The sequence below is a fragment of the Anser cygnoides genome, chromosome 35, assembly GCF_040182565.1.
Source record: "Anser cygnoides isolate HZ-2024a breed goose chromosome 35, Taihu_goose_T2T_genome, whole genome shotgun sequence".
NCBI lineage: Eukaryota > Metazoa > Chordata > Aves > Anseriformes > Anatidae > Anser > Anser cygnoides.
In genome coordinates, this window is record NC_089907.1 from 2,484,896 (window position 1) to 2,498,610 (window position 13,715).

Consider the following 13,715-nt stretch of genomic DNA (forward strand, 5'->3'; position numbering starts at 1 on the left):
GGGAGGTACTGGGGGTACTGGAACATACTGGGAGATGGTGGTACTGGGAGTACTGGGAGGTGCCGGACCACACTGGGAGCACTGGGGGTACTGGGGGTACTGGAAGATACTGGGAGATGGTGGTACTGGGAGTACTGGGAGGTACCGGAGCACACTGGGAGCACTGGGAGGTACTGGGGGTACTGGGGGCACTGGAACATACTGGGAGATGGTGGTACTGGGAGTACTGGGAGGTACCGGAGCACACTGGGAGGTACTGGGGGTACTGGGGGCACTGGAACATACTGGGAGATGGTGGTACTGGGAGTACTGGGAGGTGCCGGAGCACACTGGGAGCACTGGGGGTACTGGGGGTACTGGAAGATACTGGGAGATGGTGGTACTGGGAGTACTGGGGAGGTACCGGAGCACACTGGGAGGTACTGGGAGGTACTGGGGGGTACTGGGGGCACTGGGGGGTACTGGGGGCACTGGGAGGTACTGGGAGCACTGGGCCTCAGGGCCCAGCCCCCGCCCCACCGCGTTGCCATGGCAGCCGGCCACCCCCGCCCCAAGCCCCGCCCCTCCCCCATTGGCCCCGCCCCTCCCCCATTGGCCCCGCCCCTCCCCCATTGACCCCGCCCCCTCCCTCATTGGCCCCCGCCCCTCCCTCATTGGCCCCGCCCCTCCCTCATTGGCCCCGCCCCTCCCCGTTGCCCGGCAACGCGGCCCCCCCCCCCCCCCCCCAGGAGCAGCTCCGGGTGCTGAGGACGCCTTTAATGGGGGCTCTGGGGGGGTCCCGGGGGGGTCCCGGGGTCCCGGGGTCCGGGGGTCTCAGCACCCCCCCGCAGCAGCTCCTCCGCTTCCAGAACCTTCTGCAGCTCCGCCTCCGTCTGCGCCAGCTGGGGAGGGTGGGGGGGGGGGTTATTTTGGGGACCCCCCCCCAGTGCCCCCCCCCAAAACCCCCAGACCCCCCCCCCCCCCCAAACCCCTTCCAGCCCCCCAACCCCAACACCCCCCCCGGACCCCCCCGCCTCAGGACCCCCCCCCCATGACACCAGGCCCTCCCCAAACCCCATAGGACCCCCAGGACCCCCCCCCGAACCCTAGAACCCCCCCGGCCCCCCTTCCCCCAGGACCCCTCCAAACCCCAGACCCCCCCCCCAGCCCCCCCCGGGCCCCCCCCAGCCCCATAAGACCCCCCCCCCCCAGCCCCCCCCAGCCCCATAAGACCCCCCAGCCCCCCCCCCCCCAGCCCCCCCAGCCCCATAAGACCCCCCCCAAGCTCCCCCCAGCCCCATAAGACCCCCCCCCCCCCCAGCCCCATAAGACCCCCCCCCCAAGCCGCCAAGCCCAGCCCCCCCAGCCCCATAAGACCCCCCCAAGCCCCCCCAGCCCCATAAGACCCCCCCAAGCCCCCCCAGCCCCATAAAGCCCCCCCCCCCCCCCCAGCCCCATAAGACCCCCCCAGCCCCCCCAGCCCCATAAGACCCCCCCAGCCCCCCCCCCAGCCCCATAAGACCCCCCCCAGCCCCCCCCAGCCCCATAAGACCCCCCCAGCCCCCCCAGCCCCATAAGACCCCCCCCAAGCCCCCAGCCCCCCCAGCCCCATAAGACCCCCCCAAGCCCCCCCAAGCCCCCCAGCCCCATAAGACCCCCCCAAGCCCCCCCAGCCCCATAAAACCCCCCCCGGGCCCCCCCAGCCCCATAAGCCCCCCCCAAGCCCCCCCCCAGCCCCATAAGACCCCCCAGCCCCCCCCCCCCAGCCCCATAAGACCCCCCCGGCCCCCCCCCCCAGCCCCCATAAGACCCCCCCAGTCCCCCCCCCAGCCCCATAAGAACCCCCCCCCCCCAAGCCCCCCCCCCCAGCCCCATAAGGGCCCCCCCCAGCCCCCCCCAGCCCCATAAGACCCCCCCCCAAGCCCCCCCCCCCAGCCCCCCCCCCAGCCCCATAAGACCCTCCCCAGCCCCCAGCCCCCCCCCAGCCCCATAAGACCCCCCCCCCCCCAAGCCCCCCAGCCCCATAAGACCCCCCCAGCCCCCCCCCCCAGCCCCCCCCAGCCCCATAAGACCCTCCCCAGCTCCCCCCCCCCCCCCAGCCCCATAAGACCCCCCCCCAAGCCCCCCCCCCCCCCAGCCCCATAAGCCCCCCCCCCCCCAGCCCCCCCAGCCCCCCACCTTGGCGGCGTCGGCCTCCTGCACGTGGGGGGCACCTTCTGGGCGTAGCCGGCCCCCCGGCGCTCCCGCAGCCGCTCCCGCAGCCGCTGCAGCTCCTGGCGCCGCGCCCCCAGGCGCTCCAGCTCGCGGTGGGGGGGCCGGCTGCCCCTGGGGGCACGGGGGGGGCACAACGCCAGAGCGCCCCCCGGGGGGGGGGAAGACCCCCATAGGGGATGGGAGACCCCCCCCCCAGAGGGGCTCCAGAGCCCCCGCAGGGTGGTTCAGACCCCCCCCAAGGGACTGGGACCCCCCATGAGGCTGAGACCCCCCCCCAGGATTCAACCCCCCCAGACCTTATTTTGGACCCCCCCCAGGATTGAGACCCCCCCCCACGAGGGACTGAGAACCCCCCCAGGGGTTCAGGACCCCCCCAAGGGACCAAGACCCCCCCAGAGGGATTCAGGACCCCCCCCAATGACCCCATTTTGGACCCCCCAGGGGTTCAGGACCCCCCCCCAAGGACTTCAGGACCCCCCCCAGGGGTTCAGGACCCCCCCCCAAGGGACTGGGACCCCCCAATGAATTCAGGACCCCCCCGGGGGTTCAGGACCCCCCCAAGGAGTTCAGGACCCCCAGGGGTTCAGGACCCCCCCCCCAAGGAGTTCAGGACCCCCCCCAGGGGTTCAGGACCCCCCCAAGGGACTGAGACCCCCCCCACACCCCGGCAGGGGTTCAGACCCCCCCCAAGGGACTGGGACCCCCCCCCAATGAGGCTGAGACCCCCCCAGAGGGGTTCAGGGACCCCCCCAAGGGACTGGGACCCCCCCCAATGAGTTCAGGACCCCCTAGGGAGTTCAGGACCCCCCCAAGGGTTCAGGACCCCCCCAGGGTTCAGGACCCCCCCAGGGGTTGGGACCCCCCCAGGGGTTCGGGACCCCCCAAGGGACTGGACCCCCCCCCAGGGATTCAGGACCCCCCCAGGGGTTCTGGGACCCCCAAGGGACTGGGAGCCCCCCAGGGGTTTCAGGACCCCCCCCTAGGGATTCAGGACCCCCCCCAGGGGTTCAGGACCCCCCCAGGTTCAGGACCCCCAGCCCCAGGCCCCCCCAAGGAGTTCAGGACCCCCAGGGCCCCCCCCCGGTTGCCCCCCTCACCGGCAGCAGCAGGTGCACGGTGCAGCGCTCGGAGGGCGGACGGCGACGGCGCAGCCGGGGGGGGCCGCTCGCCCTCGCCCAGCACCCGCACGGCCCCCACCGAGCCCAGCGCCCGCAGCAGCGCCCGCAGCGCCGCGCCTGCTGCGCCCAGGGCCCGGGGGGCACTGCAGGAAGCCTGGGGGGGGGGGGGGGGAGGTCAGAGCCCCCCCGGGGGCGGGGACCCCCCCCCCCAGAACCCCCCCCCCAATAACGCCCCCAGGACCTCGCCAGGACCCCTCCCCCGCTCCCCTCCCCAGTCCCCACCAGGACCCCCCCCCCCAGCCCCCAGGACCCCCCCAGGACCCCCAGACCCCCCCCCCAGCCCCCAGGACCCCCCCAGGACCCCCAGCCCCCCCCCCCAGCCCCCCCCCGTAACCCCCCCAGGACCCCCAGCCCCCCCCAGCCCCCAGGACCCCCCCCCGGACCCCCCAGGCCCCCCATAACCCCCCCCCCCAGGCCCTCCACCCCCCATAACCCCCCCAAGGACCCCCCCCCATACCCCAGGACCCCCACAAGACCCCCCCATCCACCCCGTGACCCCCAGGCCCCCATAACCCCCCCAGGCCCCATAACCCCCACACCCCCCGTAACCCCCAGCCTCCCCACACCCCCCCCCCAGCCCCCCACACCAACCCCCCCCCCGTAAGCCCTCTGCAGCCCCCCCAAGACCCCCCATCCACCTCTGCGACCCCCCCAGCCCCCCCAGGCCCCTCCCCACGTCCCCCCCCACCCCCACTCTCAGCCCCCACGCCCCTTCCCCAACCCCCCCCCCCCCATAGGCCCCCCCCCAACCCCCCGAACCCCCCCAGCCCCCCATAGCCCCCCGTGACCCCAACCCCCCCCCCGACCCCCCCAGCCCCCCCCCCGACCCCCCCCCCGGCCCCCCCCCCGTACAACCCCCCCTCACATGGGGGCCGGCAGCGGGTGAGGCCGTGCTGCTGCCGCAGGCCCCGCAGCGCCCGCGCGGCGCCCAGCACGAACTCCATGGCGGCCTCCAGCTCGGGGTCCTGCCAGCAGAACTGGGGGGGGGCACGGCCAGGGGGGGGGCACGGCCAGAGGGGGGGGGCACAGGGCCATGGGGGGGGGGGAGAGCTTGGGGGGCACGGCCGGGGGGGGGCACCGACCCCAGACACCCCTCCCTCCCCAGTGAGGGGGGGGGCACACGGGAAGGGGGGGGGCACACGGCAATGAGGGGGGTCCCGGGGGGGGTCCAGGAAGGGGGGGGGCACACGGCAATGGGGGGGGGGGTCCCAGGGGGGGTTCTCAGGAAGGGGGGGGCACACGGCAATGGGGGGGGGTCCGGGGGGGTCCCAGGAAGGGGGGGGCACACGGCAATGTGGGGGGGGGTCTACGGGGGGGGCACACGGCTGAGGGGGGCACACGGCAATGGGGGGGTCCCGAGGGGGTCCCAGGAAGGGGGGGCACACGGGGGCAATGGGGGCATGGGGTGGGGGGGCACACGGCAATGAGGGGGATCCCGGGGGGGGGGTCCCAGGAAGGGGGGGGGGCACACGGCAATGAAGGGGGGGGGGGGGCACACGGGGGGCACACGGCAATGAGAGGGGGGGTCCCGGGGGGGGTCCCAGGAAGGGGGGGGGGGGGCACACGGCAATGGGGGGGGGGGGGGGCACACGGCAATGAGGGGGGGGGGGGCATGGGGGGCACAGGAAGGGGGGCACAGAACGAGGGGGGTACACGACGGGGGGGGGGGGGGGCTTCGGGGGGGGGGGCAATCACGGGGGCACACGGCAATGAGGGGGGTCCCGGGGGGGGCTCACAGCAATGGGGGGCACACGGCAATGGGGGGGGTCCTGGGGGGTCCCAGGAAGGGGGGGGGCACACAGCAATGGGGGGGGGCATGGGGGGGGTGGCACACTGCAATGGGGGGGGGCACACGGCAACGGGGGGGGTCCTGGGGGGGGTCCCAGGAAGGGGGGGGGCACACGGTGGGGCCGGGGGCATGGGGGTGGGGGGCACACGGCAATGGGGATCCCAGGGGGGGGGTCCCAGGAAGGGGGGGGCACACGGCAATGGGGGGGCATGGGGGTGGGGGGGCACATGGCAATGGATGGGGGGCAGGGGGTCCCACAGCAATGAGGGGGGGCACGGGGGGTGGGGGGGGGGGCACCCAGCAATGAGGGGGGGCACACGGCAATTGGGGGGAGCTCGGGGTGGGGGGTCCCAGGAGGGGGAGGGGACACACGGCAATGGGGGGGGGGGGTTGGGGCCCCCCCGCCCTCACCTGCTGGGGGTCCGGGAAGGGGCAGACGCAGACGCTGGGGGGGGCGGGGGGCGCGGGGCAGGCGCTGCCAGAGCTCCTCGCTGAGGAAGGGCATGAAGGGCGCCAGCAGGCGCAGCCCGGCCTCGGCGCACAGCAGCAGCGTGTCCCGCGCCGCCAGCGCCCGCGCCCCACCTCCTCCTCCTCCTCCTCATCTTCATCGCCTTCGGCCTCGGGCTGGGCCTCGGCCTCGGCCTCCTCTTCCTCGCCGCCCTCCGTCCCCCCCCGGCTCCGCTCTCGCCGCTCCCGGCGGCCGCCCGGGCCAGCAGCGGCTTCACGCACTCCGGGGGGGGGGGAGGAGTGAGGGGGGGCGACGTGGCCCCGTGTCACCCCCCCTGCCCCCCCCCGTGTCACCCCAGCTCCCCGAGACTCCCTCCCTGTCCCCGCGACCCCCCCAGATCCTTATAACCCCCCCCCCCCAACCTCCACTCCGGCAACAGCCCCTGCCCCCCCCGCCCCCATAACCCCCCCCATGCCCCCACAACCCCCTCATTGTCCCTATGACCCCCCGTGTCCCCATAACCCCCCCCGCCCCTATAACCCCACCGTCCCCCCCCCATGTCCCTATAGGCCTCAGCCCCCATAACCCCCCCCGGCCCCATAACCCCCCCTTAAGCCCCCCCATCCCCATAACCCCCCGTTCCCCCCCCGGCCCCATAACCCCCCGTCCCCCCATCCCCCATAACCCCCCTTAAGCCCCCCTGCCCCCCATAACCCCCCCCCCATCCCCATAACCCCCCGTCCCCCCCGCCCCCGCCAGCCCCCCCACCCCCATAACTCCCCTTAAGACCCCCCTGCCCCCATAACCCCCCCCTGCCCCCCCCCCATCCCCCATAACCCCCCCTGTCCCCCCCCTGCCCCCTTGGGCCTCCCCCCCCGCCCCCATAACCCCCCCCCTGATGCCCCCATAACCCCCCATCCCCATACCCCCCGCCCCCATACCCCCCCCCCCGACCCCCAAGCCCCCCACCCCCATATCCCCCATCCCCATAACCCCCCCCTGTCCCCCCCATCCCATAACCCCCCCGCCCCCATAACCCCTCTGCCCCCCCCCATAACCCCCGTTAAGCCCCCCCCCCCCACCCCCCCCATACCCCCCCTGCAACCCCCACCCCCCCGCCCCCGTACCCCCCCATACCCCACCATACCCCCCCGTACCCCCCCCCGTACCCCCCCCCCCATAACCCCCCGTTAAGCCCCCCGCCGCCCCCATACCCCCCCACACCCCCATAAGCCCCCATACCCCCCCACATCCCCCCCGTCACCCCCGCCCCCATAACCCCCCCATCCCCATACCCCCGATACCCCCCCCACACTCCACCCCCGCCCCCCACACCCCCCCCGGCCCCATAAGCTCCGCTTAAGCCCCCCCGCCCCCATAACTCCCCCCACACCTCCCTCGCCCCCATACCCCCCCATACCCCCCCCCCGTACCCCCCCCCCCCCCACCCCCCCCCCACACCCCCATACCCCCCCCGTACCCCCCACCACCCCCCATTAAGCCCCCCCGCCCCATACACCCCCATAACCACCCCCAGGCCCCCCCCCGCCCCATAACCCCCCTGCCCCCATCCCCCCCCATACCCCCCATACCCCCCCACACTCCCCCATTAAGCCCCCTCTGCCCCCATACCCCCCCCCATAACCCCCCGGCACCCCATAACCCCCGTTTAAGCCCCCCACTCCCTATACCCCCCCCCCCACCCCCCCCACCCCCCCATAAGCCCCCCATACCCCCCGTACCCCCCCATACCCCCCCATACCCCCCCATACCCCCCCGGCCCCCCCGGCCCCATACCCCCCCCACCCCCCTGTCCCCCCCATACCCCCCCATAACCCCCCCCGCCCCCACACCCCCCATACCCCCCATGTCCCCCCATACCCCCCCCCATACCCCCCCCCATACCCCCCCCATACCCCCCCCATACCCCCCCCCTGTCCCCCCCCCATACCCCCCTGTCCCCCCCCATACCCCCCCCCGTCCCCCCCCATACCCCCCCCATACCCCCCCGCCCCCCCCACACCCCCCCCCCCCATACCCCCCCCCCCGTCCCCCCCATACCCCCCCAGGTAGACGTCGCAGAGGTCGTAGAGCCAGAAGCCGTGCACGGCGCCGGTGGCCGCGGGGAAGTCGAAGGCCTCGAGCGCGGCCCCGCAGGCGGCCACGGCGCGGCTCAGGCGGCTCCGCACCCAGCGCTCCGCGGGGCCCGGCCGGCCCCGCACCTGGGGGGGGGGGGGCACGGCGTGGGGGGGCAGCACGGGGGGGGGGGCACGGGGGGGGCATGGGGGGCGGGGGGGCACCGCGTGGGGGGGGCAGGGGGGCACCGGCGGTGGGGGGCACACGGGGGGGCACTGCGGGGGGGGCACTTGGGGGGGCATGTGGGTGTGGGGGGGACGGAGGGGGCACCGTGGGGGGGGGCGGGGGGGGGGCACGGGGGCATGGGGGGGGGGGCACCGGGTGGGGGGGGGCATGGGGGGGGCACGGGGTGCGTGGGGGGGGGGGCACCGGGTGGGGGGCACGCAGGTGGGGGGGCACCGGGTGGGGGGGGCGAGGCATTGGGGGGGGGGGGCACGGGGGGCACCGTGGGGGGCTGGGGGGGGCACCGAGTGTTGGGGGGGATGGGGGGCACCGAGTATTGGGAGCACGGGGGGGCACCGAGGGGGGGGCATCGGGGGACACAGGGGGGGGGGCACCGGGGCACGGGCGCGGGGGGGCACCGGGGGGCACGGGGGGCAATGGGAGACACGGGGGGCAGTGGGGGCATGGGGGGCACCCACGGCTATGGGGGTGGACGGGGGGCACCAAGTATTGGGGGGGGCACGGGGGGGCACCGAGGCTATGGGGGGGGCACCGGGGGGCACGGGGGGGCACCGAGGCTATGGGGTGTGGGGGGGGGCACCGCGGCTATGGGAGGGGGGGGGCACCCGAGGCTATTGGGGGGGGGGACAGGGGGGGCACAGGGGGCACCGAGGCTATGGGGGGGGCACGGGGGGCACCCCGCGGCTATGGGGGGCCGCCCCGCAGCACCCCCCCCCCCCCCACACACACCCGGCACGGAGAGGTCCCGGCCCCATGGAGGGCACCCAAAGGCCGGACGGGGGCCCAAACCCACGTGGGGGTCCCAGCCCCACAGAGGGGGTCCCACATGGGGGGTCCCAATCCTATAAGGGGGGTCCTGACCCTATAAAGGGGGTCCCAAACCCACCGGGGGGGTCCCAAATGCATGGGGGGTCCCAATCCTACAAAGGGGGTCCGGACCCTACAAAGGGGTCCTGACCCTATAAGGGGGGGTCCTGACCCCATAAAGGGGGTCCCAGCCCCATGGGGGGTCCCAAACGCATGGGGGGGGGGTCCAGGTGGGGGTCCCAGCCCCACAGAGGGGGTCCCAATCCTATAAAGGGGGGTCCTGACCCTATAAGGGGGTCCTGACCCCATGGGGTCCTGACCCTATGGGGGGGGGGGGGGGGTCACCCACCTGCAGCCCCGGGGGGCCGGTATTCGGGTCCCAGCGCCCGCAGGGTGAAGCGCGCCCGTTCCACACCTTGTTGCAGAAGTGCCGGTAGCCCAGCACCCGCCCCACGTCCAGGTTGATGTCGCGGCCCGCGGGAGCCGGGGGGGGGCGCGGGGGGTCACGGGGGGGTCGGGGGCTTGGGGGGCTTTTGGGGGTCACGGGGGGTTGGGGGGCTTGGGGGGGGTCACGGGGGGTTGGGGGGCTTTGGGGGCTTGGGGGGCAGTCACGGGGGGCGTCACGGGGGGCTCAGGGGGCTTTGGGGGTCATCTGGGGGCACTGGGGGAGCCGGGGGGGTCACGGGGGGGGGCAGGGGGGTCACAGGGGGGTCTGGGGGGTCATCTGGGGGTTGGGGGCTTGGGGGGTCATCTGGGGGAGCCGGGGGGTCACAGGGGGGGCAGGGGGTCACAGGGGGGCGGGGGGCTTTGGGGGTCATCTGGGGGGCTTGGGGGCTCTGGGGGTCACGGGGGGTCGGGGGCTGGGGTCATCTGGGGGAGCCGGGGGGGTCACGGGGGGGTCGGGGGGCTCAGGGGGTCATCAGGGGGGTCGGGGGCTCGGGGGGTCATCTGGGGGAGCCGGGGGTCCCGGGGGGTCTTGGGGAGGATTCTTTGGGGGCTGGAGGGGGTCATCTGGGGGCCTGGGGGTCTGGGGCTGGGGGGTTATTTGGGGCGGGGGGTCATTTAGGCCGGGGGTCATCTGGGGCCGGGGGGTTATTTAGGGCCGGGGGGTCATTTGGGGCCTGGGGGGTCATTTAGGGGCCGGGGGGTTATTTGGGGCCTGGGGGGGTCATTTGGGGACTGGGGGGGTTATTTGGGGCCTGGGGGGTCATTTGGGGCCTGGGGGTTATTTGGGGCCTGGGGGGTCATTTAGGGCCGGGGGGTTATTGGGGGTCATTTAGGGCCGGGGGGTTGCCTGGGGCCCGGGGGGTCATTTGGGGACTGGGGGGGGGGGTTATTTGGGGCCTGGGGGGTTATTTGGGGTTGGGGGGTTATTTGGGGTTTGGGGGGTTATTTGGGGCCTGGGGGGTTATTTGGGGCCTGGGGGGTCATTTAGGGCCGGGGGGGTTATTGGGTGCTGGGGGGGTTATTTGGGGCCGGGGGGGTTATTTGGGGCCGGGGGGCCGGGTGGGGCTCACCCTGCGCGGTGTAGGCGCAGAGGGCGAAGCGCAGCGCGTCCGTGCCGCACTCGGGGATCCCGTTGGGGAAGTCCCGCTTTCTGGGGGGGGGGACACACAGATGGGGGGGGGGGGGTGAGGGCTGTGCCCCCCCCCCAAATCCCTTCCTCCCCCCCCCCAAATCCCCCCCCCCCCCGTCCCGTACCTGCCCCTCCCGCGCCCGCTCCAGCTCGGCCGGCTCCAGGTTGCTGCTCTCCAGCTGCTCGTGGAGGCCCTGGGGGGGGGGGGGCACAAAGGGTGGGTGGCCCCCAAAAGCCCCCCGTAACCCCCCCCGACCCCACGTAACCCCCCCCCACGACCCCACAACCCCCCCCACGACCCCATAACCCCCCACCCCATAACCCCCCCCGACCCCACAACCCCCACGACCCCATAAACCCCCCCGACCCCACAACCCCCCCCGACCCTATAACCCCCCCCCCCACTTTAAATCCCCCCCCGCACCCCATACATCCCCCGTAACCCCCCCCATGACCCCATAGCCCCCCCATAACCCCCTCCCATGACCCCGTAACCCCCCTGTGCCCCCCCCGATGACCCCATAACCCCCCCCCCCGACCCCAAAAAAGCCCCCCGGCCCCATAACCCCCCCCGACCCCACAACCTCCCCCCACCTGCAGGCTGATGCCCCCCCTTATCCACCGGGTCGATGACGTTCCCCATGACCTCCGTAACCCCCCATAACCTCCGATGACCCCATAACCCCCCCGACCCCCCACAACCCCCCCGACCCCACAAGCCCCCCCCCAACCCCACAACCCCCCCCCACCTGCAGGCTGATGCCCCCCATCCACCGGGTCGATGACGTTCCCCATGACCCCGTAACCCCCCATAACCCCCCCCCCGATGACCCCTAACCCCCCCCCAACCCCACAACCCCCCCCCCATGACCCCGTAACCCCCCCATAACCCCCCAACCCCAAATAACCCCCCACGACCCCATAACCCCCTCCCGGCCCCACAACCCCCCCCCACCTGCAGGCTGATGCCCCCCCCCCCCAACATCCACCGGGTCGATGACGTTCCCCCATGACCCCGTAACCCCCCCATAACCCCCCCCGATGACCCCATAACCCCCCCCCCCCCCGACCCCCCCCCCCAACCCCACAACCCCCCCACCATGACCCCCCCCCCCCATCCACCTGACACCCCGTAACCCCCCATAACCCCCCCAACCCCAAATAACCCCCCTCCCATGACCCCATAACCCCCCATAACCCCCACCGACCCCAAAAAGCTCCCCCCCGACCCCACAACCCCCCCCCACCTGCAGGCTGATGCCCCCCCCCCCCAACATCCACCGGGTCGATGACGTTCCCCATGACCCCGCAACCCCCCCATAACCCTCCCATGACCCCATAACCCCCCATAACCCCCCTCCAATGACCCCATAACCCCCCCCACGACCCCAAAACCCCCCCCCGACCCCATAACCCCCCCCCATACATCCCCCCATAATCCCCCATGACCCTGTACCCCCGATGACCCCATAACCCCCCCATAACCCCCCCCCCCGACCCCCCCCCCCACCTGCAGGCTGATGCCCCCCCCCACATCCAGCGGGTCGACGACGTTCCCCATGACCCCGTAACCCCCATAACCCCCCCCCCGACCCCATAACCCCCCCATAACCCCCACCGACCCCCCCCCCCCCGGACCCCACAACCCCCCCCCCGGCCCCACAACCCCCCCCACCTGCAGGCTGACCCCCCCCCATCCACCGGGCCCCTATAACCCCCCCCCCGACCCCATAAACCCCCCCCCTCCCCCACTCCCATACATCCCCCACAACCCCCCATGACCCCATAGCCCCCCCATAACCCCCCTCCCATGACCCCGTAACCCCCCCCCCGATGACCCCATAACCCCCCCCACGACCCCATAACCCCCCCATAACCCCCCCCCAACCCCAAATAACCCCCCCCCCACGACCCCATAACCCCCCCGGCCGGCCCCACAACCCCCCACCCGCCTGCAGGCTGATGCCCCCCCACATCCACCCCGGGTCAATGGGACGTTCCCCATGACCCCGTAACCCCCCCATAACCCCCCCAACCCCAAATAAACCCCATAACCCCCCCCATAACCCCCCCGATGACCCCATAACCCCCCCGACCCCACAACACCCGCCCACCTGCAGGCTGATGCCCCCCCCCCCCCCCCACATCCAGCGGGTCGATGACGTTCCCCATGACCCCATAACCCCCCGCATAAACCCCCCCCCGATGACCCCATAACCCCCCCCCCCACGACCCCATAACCCCCCCCATAACCCCCCCAATGACCCCCATAACCCCCCATAACCCCCTCCCATGACCCCCGTAACCCCCCTGTAACCCCCCGATGACCCCATAACCCCCCCCCCGACCCCATAACCCCCCCCCGACCCCAGCCAACCCCCCCCCGACCCCATAACCCCCCCCCCCACGACCCCCATAACTCCCCCATAACCCCCCCCCCCCCACGACCCCATAATGATGACGTTCCCCATGACCCCTCATAACCCCCATAACCCCCCAACCCCAAATAACCCCCCCCCCCACCCCATTAACCCCCATAACCCCCCTTCCCCGACCCCAAATAACCCCCCACGACCCCATAACCCCCTCCCGGCCCCACAGCCCCCCCCCCCACCTGCAGGCTGGATGCCCCCCCCCACATCCAGTGGGTCAGATGACGTTCCCCCATGACCCCATAACTCCCCCATAACCCCCCGATGACCCCATAACCCCCCACAACGACCCCATAACCCCCCCATAACCCCCCCCGACCCCATAAACCCCCCCCCCACCCCCATACATCCCCCATAACCCCATAACCCCCCCCACGACCCCATTAAATCCCCCCCATAACCCCCCCAACCCCAAATAACCCCCCCCCGACCCCACAACCCCCCCGCCCCCCGGCCCCACACCCCCCTCCCCCACCTGCAGGCTGATGCCCCCCCCCCACGTCCAGCGAAGGTCGCATGACGTTCCCCATGACCCCCCCCTGCGCGCCCCCCCCCGAATCTCCCAAATAACCCCCCCCCCGACCCCATAACCCCCCCCCCCGATGACCCCTTGCACAACCCCCCCGACCCTGGCACAACCCCCCCCGGCCCCCACAGCCCCCCCCCCACCTGCAGGCTGATGCCCCCCCACCACGTCCAGCGGGTCGGATGACGTTCCCCAGGGACTCTGCTCATCTTGCGCCCGTGCGGCGCGTCCCGGCACGATGGCGTGCGCGCCCCGGGGGGGGCACTCACCTGGGGGGGGGGGGGGTGTCCCCACGGGGGGGGGGTCCCCGGCCCCCGCTAACCCCCCCGGCCCCCCCCGGCCCCCCCCCCTTCGGCCCCCACCTGGGTCCGAAGGGCAGGCGCCTCTCGGTGCAGCGCTCAGCGTGGCCACCAGCATGTGCCATGCGCGCCACCCAGAAGAAGAGGA

At 73.9% G+C, this 13,715-nt stretch overlaps 1 protein-coding gene across 1 annotated transcript; it reads right to left on the reverse strand.

Annotated features, from left to right (window-relative positions):
• Positions 1-755: 755 nt before the first annotated feature.
• On the reverse strand, positions 756-13,485 carry LOC136788339 (valine--tRNA ligase-like). Its single transcript, XM_066986626.1, is given in 16 exon segments — positions 756-881; positions 2,193-2,304; positions 3,295-3,326; positions 3,329-3,348; positions 3,351-3,445; positions 3,447-3,465; positions 4,237-4,348; positions 5,572-5,626; positions 5,628-5,731; positions 5,734-5,838; positions 5,841-5,888; positions 7,630-7,830; positions 9,084-9,207; positions 10,251-10,330; positions 10,436-10,504; positions 13,412-13,485. Coding segments are annotated over 16 exon segments (1,368 nt in total). The 5' UTR covers positions 13,478-13,485.
• Positions 13,486-13,715: the final 230 nt, after the last annotated feature.